Here is an 8905-nt window from a genome sequence, read left to right on the forward strand (position 1 = left end):
ACCCTACATCGCCAGTGCAAATGGCCTGTGCCGTCAACAGCACATTAACCCGGGCAGGCTGGCTCCACTTTCAGGTCTGACAGAGGCCGAAGGGCCTAAAATATCCTGGAATTAATTTCTGGATGCCCACAGAAGTAACCTGAGAGCCAGAGAAGCCACATTTACAAAACGTGAAACACTGGCCGGGCACGGTGGCTCACGCCTGTAATCCCAGCACTTTGGGAAGCCGAGGCGGGCAGATCACCTGACGTCAGGAGTTCGAGACCAGCCTGGCCAACATGGCGAAACCTCGTGTCTACTACAAAAATTAGCTGGGTGTGGTGGTGGGTGCCTGTAATCTCAGCTACTCGGGAGGCTGAGGCAGGAGAATCACCTGAGTCCAGGAGGCAGAGGTTGCAGTGAGCCGAGTTCACGCCACTGCACTCCAGCCTGGACGACAGAGCGAGACTCTATCTCAAAAAAAAAAAAAAAACCACATAAAAATAAAAATGAACAAACAAACACACAAACTGTGAAGCACTGGCTCAGCTCTCCCAGCCCCAGCCTAGGGGGCAGATATGAAATAAACCAAAGTGAAGGCAGATACTCTTGCAACCGAGCGTGGCCTCCAACGCCCTCACCGTGTCCTCAGACTGTGCTTGGGCCTGTGCAGGTTCCCCAAGATAGAAAGCCCTTCCCCTTCTGCTGGGATGTTCCGGTCCTCAAGCCTGGTGACATTTTAAACTGGAACTGGGTGATTATAGAGAAGATCCCTGAACTGGGAGCAAGGGGGACAGGAAAGCCGGGCTAGGAGACACCAAAACGAGGCCTCCCGAGCAGATGTCCCCTGAGGGAGGAGGAGGAGGCATGGAAGCCATTTTCGACATTTCAGAAAATCTGAAGAACTCATACATTCACGTATGAATTTATAAACTATAAATTATAAATTTATAAATCATACATCTAGCCCACATAAGTTAAAACTCAGTTATCTCACTAAACAAGTTTAATACTATTTTATGATATATGTGGGTAAATCTGATTAGTAAACGGAAAAACCAGTTATTACAAGTCATAGGACAACATTTTTGAAAACCTGAATGCAAGATAAAGTTCCAAATTTCTCTCCTCGGTTTCTCATCAAGCATTTGAAAGACCACTATGTCTCCACCCCTGTATGGAGACGCACTAGCCCTGAAAGCACTCTCTTAAATTCAGGTATTTGAATGTAGTATCATGTTTAGCTCCAAGTCTTGTTTCCCCTTTACATCGTATGTGTACCTCTATCCTTGAGTTTAGTCTACTACCGAGAAAACAAATCACAATCAGACTTTCGCCTACAGGTCCACCTTGAGGTATGCTATAGGTTTACTCCATAAGGATAAGAAAATCCTTTCCTCTTATGCACGAGAAATGGGCCTTGGGTTATGTATAGTCTATATCAAATCCTACGCAATTAAAAAAAAAAAGCAGGCCAGGCACGGTGGCTCATGCCTGTAATCCCAGCACTTTGGGAGACCGAGGTGGGCAGATCACCTGAGGTCAAGAGTTCAAGACGAGTCTGGCCAACATGGTAAAATCCCATCTCTACTAAAAATATGAAAAAAAAATTAGCAGGGCGTGGTGGCATGTGCCTGTAATCCCAGCTACCTAGAAGGCTGAGGCGGGAGACTCGCTGGAACCCAGGAGGCAGAGGCTGCAGTGAGCCGAGATCGCAGCACTCCAGCCTGGGCGACAGAGCAAGACTCCATCTCAAAAAACAAACAAACAAACAAAAAAGTAGAAGAAACAGAGGCAGCAAGAGCATGTCTCCTTTTCTGCCAACAATTAGGACTTGAACAAATCTGGTTCCGGAGGCTTTTCCCGTCTCTCCCTTTGAAGGGCGTGGCATACCAGGCACAGGACAGTCCATGCAAGCAAATCAACCTTCTCCAAGCATGGGACACTCCACATGTTCAAAGACCCCTGTGGTGGATTAGGTCATCATCCTCTAGGTCACTACAAGCCATGTGATGAAGGAGATATAGTCTAAGTGAGTATGAAAACAGATTTGGTTAGCTAATTGGATTTTCCTCTGAATAAATCATCACCTTTATTCAAAAACCAATTATCCATAGGTGTCTCCCAGATACTTCTGTCTTCCTGATTTTTGCTACAGTATATGTCCTCTGCCTTCTTGGCCAATTCAGGCTTTTCCCCCCTTTCTAAGCTCAGTTCAAAACTTTATTTCTGGCCGGGTACAGTGGCTCACTCCTATAATCCCAGCACTTCGGGAGGCTTGAGCTGAGAGGATCACTTGAGCCCAAGAGTTCAAAACCAGCCTAGACAACAAAGCAAGACCCAGTCTCTACACAAAATAAAAAATAACTAGCCAGGTATGGTGGTGTACACCTGTAGTTCCAGCTACTCAGGAGGCTGAGGTGGGGAGATCCTTTGAACCCAGGAGTTCAACAGTGCAGTGAGCCATGATTATGCTACTACACTCCAGCCTGGGCAACAGAGCCAGACCTTGTCTCCAAAACAACAACAAAAAACCTTCTGAGAAATTTCTGATTTTAAACCCCTGCTTTTGTGGATCTCTCCTTTACTCTGCTTTCTCATTCAACTGACGAGTCAACATTGCACTCGTACTCAAGTATGCTGTCATTTCACTTTTAACCAGATCCTAAGCTACTCTCCACACCACACACAGAAGGGTCCCCAGGAAGAAGGTGTGGCATGGGCTGATGGAAAGCTACAGAACTTACCTAGAGACACAGGAAACCCAGCCTCATTACCCTTGCTTCTCAACCCTGCTCAAAGTCCCTCCTCATTCTCATCAAGAACACCATTGTCCCATCCTGGTTAACACAGTGAAGCCCCATCTCTACTAAAAATACAAAAAAATTAGCCGGGCCTGGTGGCAGGTGCCTGTAGTCCCAGCTACTCGGGAGGCTGAGGCAGGAGAATGGCATGAACCCAGGAGGTGGAGCTTACAGTGAGCCGAGATCGCGCCACTGCACTCCAGCCTGGGCGACAGAGCGAGACTCCGTCTCAAAAAAAAAAAAAAAAAAAAAAAAGAACACCATTGTCAGGACCCCTAAAAATCAGAAACCTCTCCCAAGTCCTGATGCCTTTGTAGGAGACTCCACAGACACTGCCTAAAAGAGCCATGAAAACAAATGATGCCTCCAATTCTCAAAGGAGGGAATAAACTCCCTGCTTCCTGATGCCCTTAGCAGATGTAGCCGGGAACACATCAATGTCTTATCTACCCGCTTCTGAAGACCATGGCCAACTGTGGTTTTCCTGCCATAAATCTATTTCTGGTCAATCATTTCTAACATTGTATGTTATTTACTGTTTAGAAACAAAAGGTTTTATCAAGTTTGGGGAATGGAGTGAGAGGACATTCTATGCTCTACCAGGTCAATAAAAGTAATGTTGCCTTTTCCCATTAGTGTGACCTACATAATTTCTTTAAAAAATAATCCTCCAGCACATATCTGCACTGTACAACATACGTCTTACAAGTTTAGTTTGTTCTGGCATATTTATATTAATGTGAAAATTATTGAAAAAATATCTTTCAGAATGTATTAAGGGTAGCTGCTTTGAAGCTTTTATAAACAGATTTAATATTACACTCTTCAGAGGTGTGGTGTGCTATAATCCATACCACTTTCTTATGAGTTAAGAATAGAAACAATGCATTTGTTTCTAAACTTTTTTTTTTGTTTTTGAGACACAGTCTCCCTCTGTCGCCCAGGGTGGAGTGCAGTGGTGAGATCTCGGCTCACCGCAACCTCTGCCTCCTGGGTTCAAGCAATTCTCGTGCCTCAGCCTCCCGAGTAGCTGGGACTACAGGCGCCCGCCACCACGCCCGGCTAATTTTTGTATTCTAAACTGTTTCTTGATAAGTGCTACACAGTTCTGCAAGTTACAGTTATACATTATGATACTTTCATGTAAAAAAAACTAGCACAGCTGGATTCATGCGGTCTTTATTAATCTGACAAATACAGAAAATCTGCAATCAGCTATCAAAATTATATCTTACCAAGAATTTGAAAGGTATTTATAAAAAAGGTGTATTCACAGTCTGTCTGAATTAAGTACAAAGCAGTGTCCACAGAAGCAGAAGGCAGACAACATGTGAGAGTAAATGATCCCGCTGAAACTCTCATCCCAGCACCTCCAAGGACACCAAACACAAGACAGTCCTGCACTTGCTACTATATGCAGCTGATTTTGAAACTGCCTAGTCTCAACAATTACGTATTTCAAAAGGAAAATTGCTTTCTGGGAAATCGTCCCTGCTACACAGACACACAGACCAACTGGCAATGCTGCCACCACGTCAGGGCTCAGGGTGGACCCAGCATCCACTAAGAGGCGCTGTGCTGCCCAAGGCTGTGGGAGACAGTTTTGATGTTCAAGAAAGGGGTTCATTTCAGCACCACGGTGCTTTTTATATGCAAATCTGAGGTGTTTCCCGTTAGAGTGGAGGACTATGCAGATGATCACATGCAGATGTCTCTGAGCTGTGTGCCCGATGACAGCCTTGTTGGTACACTCTGGCCAGCCATTTCACAAAGCACTATGAAGAGCTGAAACCTCTGTTTTTAATCGCCTGTGTTGTGGGAATTTAAAGAGGTGAGAAGATCACAAGGATCACTTCTAGGCTCAAACTTATAATGATTCTATGATAGTTTCCAGCCCAAGGGCAAAACCAAATGTCCAATTTTCAACTCTCTTTCCAAATTCAATGTTCAGAATACCCTTGGAGGTGAGGAGAAGGGCAGGTCAAACTGTTCCTTATGTCTAACAGCAAATTTAGAGAAGAAGGAGTACTTTACTGAATGGATTGGTTTCTGAATCAAGTCACTTTTATAACACCAATGTATAAGCCCTCAGTAATGGTAACTGTTAAAAGTGGTTGTTTGACAAATACCCAATATTTTAGAGAAGTTAAAGAAAAATGGCATATACCAGAAAACAAGAGATTATAACTACATTCTGAGAATTTATCTTATTCATCTTTGCATCCTCAGACTCCAGAACCTACGGGAACACAGAAAACACTGAACAAATCTTTTCATAGTGGTTTCTGAGCTCTTTTTCTTCCAGGGTTAGATCACAAATGATCAAATATACAAAGCCTTGGGGATTGGAATCAAAGGCTTCCTGCAGTCATCTAACCCTGGGAGACCTTATTTGGTAGTTAAACTTATATTTCACATTCTACAAATTATATTGGGAATACATACACTGTCTGAGGCCAAGTAAATAACAAGTAATAAACATCATCTGTTTGGGCGTCTATCGCAAAAGGAGGGTTTTTAAAAGCAGAGAGACTACAGAATGGGAATCCCGGAGTCTAAAAGTAAAAACACTGCCTCTTCAGTTGTTGCTTCTGTAGTAAAATCAACAAATTGCTTACTTATGACTGTTTTCTTCCAAGTTGCTTAGAAAGCTTCTATTTTTTCTACGAGAAATTTAGTCATTTGGAGTCAGAGCTGTGATTCTAGGAACACACACTAACCTATTGAGAATCAAAAACAGGAAGGTGAGCCTTTCCTCTCTGAAAAAAAATCTGCAAATCTTCCAAATATGATTGGTATTCCCATAGGCATGTAATGACATTCTGTCCATAAATACCCTTTATTCTGTAGCCCAGTCAGACTCAGACTCTTAGTGGCTACTTTCCTTCCTTCCTGTCTTCCTTCTTCTTATTAGGCAGATTGGCTTGGCTGGTCATACTCTATTGCTGGTTTTGCCCGACTCTATAACCACCACCTGTCCCGTGTGAGTGAAGGCACATCCTTATGGAAATTGCTACTGTTCTTTCCAGTGACAATCTATTTTTCATGGTGGAAGATTAGCATTTGGATGTTTTAGGAATGATTGAACTAATTCTAAAAAGAATGTTTGAGGGAAAAGTTCTCTGCCTGAGATGAATGATTTAAAGAAATAAGATGGGCTGTAGTCTCAGCTACTCAGAAGGCTGAGGTGGATTACTTGAGCCCAGGAGTTCAAGTCTAGCCTGGGCAACACAGCAAAATCCTGTCCTTTAAAAAAAAAAAAGGTAAGATAGGTTCTCTGTACACTGTCTTATAATGTGGCTGAGATGTGGCTCAAACTTGGAGAAAGAGACAGAATAATTGCCATCTTTCTACACAGGACAATCAGTAATACACAGGATGGATTTAAATACACACACCCCACGTACCCTCTTCAGAGAAGAAATGTATCATGAAAGGTGCAACACATTTGGGATCCTTACACAAATAAACTACTCTAGATTAGGGATCCCTCAAGAATGCTTCCAATCACAAATTGCTATTCAGGTGGCTTTGCTGTAGCTGTGCTTTCTCAATGATAATACCCATGCTGGCACATGTCTGAGAGAAGGAATGAATCTTGGAAGAAGGGGATTTCATGGAAAAAAATGAATTGAGATGATAGAACCTACTACTTTAAATCCTCCTTTCTTTGCATAGCTCTTATTTTTCCTGTCTTTGACTGCCTAATACAAGCCAATTTTAATTTAAACTCAGATCAGTATTCGCACACTACTCTTGAAGTTAAGTTCTTTTAAGAAATATTCTGGGACAGAAAACAAATATTCTAAATGCCAAAGACAGCCCCAAACCAGGTCATATCATATCATAGACTGGGAGAGAAAACAGCAGGCAAAAGTGGAAAAAGCTGGCCCCTCCGCAGCCACAGGAGGAAACTAAGTTTCTCATAAACGCTTACGGTCTGATCAGCATAGCTAAGGGCTCTCTGTGGTAAAGAAGGTTTCGCCCCACAAGGCTTTGTCCAGAGGTGCCCTGGGCCCACAGGCTGATGGCTGTTTGTGTGTTTTGCCTGACTGAGCTGCCCAGAGCCTGAACTCCACGGTAACTGCAGCAGGCACCTCCACTGCCCAGTTCACACAAAGGTACATTGAGAGGAAAGGTAACGCGGGCAGAGACCACAAAGCACCCATTGTGGAGCTGATGGGAATAACCTGAAACTCCTCCTTGATATCATTAGCTCACTGTATTCCCCTTCGCTGCTGGAGGCCCCTTCTCTTTCCCCTTGGCAGTTGGTTCTCCTTCTGCCACCAGGTTCTCCCACAGCTCACCAAGTTAAATATGGCTTTCCCCAAACTCTTGCTTTCTGTTGATACAACCAGTTCATAATTCATCAACCACCAGCTTTTGGCTATTCGTTCAAATTCTGACCTACTGTGTAGCAAAAACAAAAACAAAAAACCAGGACAGAAAGTGCTTCAATAGCCATTTTGCTCTTCTTTAATTTTACCGTCTTTGGGCATACATCTCATTTGCTGTGGGAGAAGGTCTGACAGCAGGGCTGACAGCACCGATTCATAACACATTCTTTTCATCATACAAAGAGTAAAACCCTAGAATAATGGGACCATATGCTACCACGACAGAGCTGCCTTACTGGCTGTAGAAAAAGACTGCTTGTGTGGGAGAGAAGAATGTGGACAGAGGAGGCCTCTGGGGCAAGTGAGCCTACAAGTATGTCTACAAATTCAGAATTTGGTGGAAAACCCAAATTTGACTTCAAGATGATAGAGAATTGATGAGAAATAGCTGTACTGTTTCCAAAATTTACTGAATTTGGAACCTGCGGTTAAAACTTTTAGGATAAAGCAACCTCAGGTTCAGACTGGCCTTGGGAAGAAATGGCAATCACAGACGGTAATGAGTGCCAGTGCTTGAGAAGAAGAATTGCCAAAGTCAATCTACATATTTGACTTGACTCAAAGAGGGGGGAAAACAAGTCTCATTTAAAAAGGATGAGTCTGCAGCAAAAAATCAAAGGGAAGCTGGAGCCCCTGCCCACCTCTCCATTCTCCATTCTGCTGCTGGTGCCTGCTCTTCCTCACAGTACCTCCTGAAAAGTTCAGAATTCAGTTAATACAGAATTATAGGGTTGATTTTCAACGTGTAGTTTAAGATGAAGGGTTCCGTTTGGTTTAAACCACTTCACCTAACCTCTTGGTAACGGTAGTCCTGAGAGTCTGCAGTGTCAGTGAAATCGTCCTGTGACCAAGCATCAAGCTGCTGATGGGGCACAGCAACTTCCGGGCCCATCATGTCTCCTTGACCTTGTCCCTCAAATCTGGTAGTTTCTGCACCGAGGGACACAGTCCACTGCGATGAAGTATGTTCAAAATCGTTTTCTATAGGCACTTCCTTCCAAAGTCCAATAGTGCAAGGTGGTCAGGAAGACTTGGAAGGAAGCTGCAAAAGTCTAGCCGGAAATCTTCACTTTGTTAGATGTGGACACAGGAAAATCACCTTTGTCCTCCCCAGATTTTGTTATAGTCAAAGGAGAAACATCCATGGGATTCTAACCACAAATATGCTAGATATAAAATTGATGGAATGCTAATTGGTCCATAAAAGGCTGTACAAGATAATCTGTGGCAAAGTAGAAAACAAGCCCAAAGGTGATGGAGATTGGAAGAGCTGGCAATGCTTTCTTGAAAATGGCAAGGAGTAATAATGTAAGGCACAGACCCTGTGGAGAAGACGGGAAAGACACACATTCACACATAATTATGAAAGCATTTTCAGGCAAAACTCAATCACAAGTCTTGGTTTTTAACATAGTTAGGTGAATATTTTCCTTTGAGGTTAAATTTTAGAACAGACGTTTCATTCAATCTGGAAGAAGAGCTATGAAAAAAACCTAGCTTTTGTTTGTTTCATAGGGTTCACTATGTACACATTGTTATTTTATCCCCTAATTCTAGGAAAGAAATAGAATCTGAAAATAAGTAAAACTATTTTGGAAAAAAAGTTAAAAGATACAGAAATTTCTATCTTAAATAATGTGTTGGCCTCTGTGATTTTAGTTTGGCTGGTTAAAAACCCAGAGGTGAAGAGCATTCTCTATGCTGTGTGGGAGCATTCTCTATGCT

At 43.0% G+C, this 8905-nt stretch overlaps 1 protein-coding gene across 1 annotated transcript in view; it reads right to left on the reverse strand.

Moving 5' to 3' along the window:
- Positions 1-7236: 7236 nt before the first annotated feature.
- Positions 7237-8905, reverse strand: part of PSEN1 (presenilin 1) — an 89583-nt gene continuing 87914 nt past the window's right edge. The window contains exon 12 of the mRNA XM_058429384.1: positions 7237-8564. Within this exon, the coding sequence (XP_058285367.1) occupies positions 8347-8564 (218 nt within the window). The 3' untranslated portion in view covers positions 7237-8346. The remainder of the gene's footprint in view (positions 8565-8905) is intronic.

This window comes from Hylobates moloch, unplaced genomic scaffold (assembly GCF_009828535.3).
Source record: "Hylobates moloch isolate HMO894 unplaced genomic scaffold, HMol_V3 SCAFFOLD_16, whole genome shotgun sequence".
Lineage (NCBI taxonomy): Eukaryota > Metazoa > Chordata > Mammalia > Primates > Hylobatidae > Hylobates > Hylobates moloch.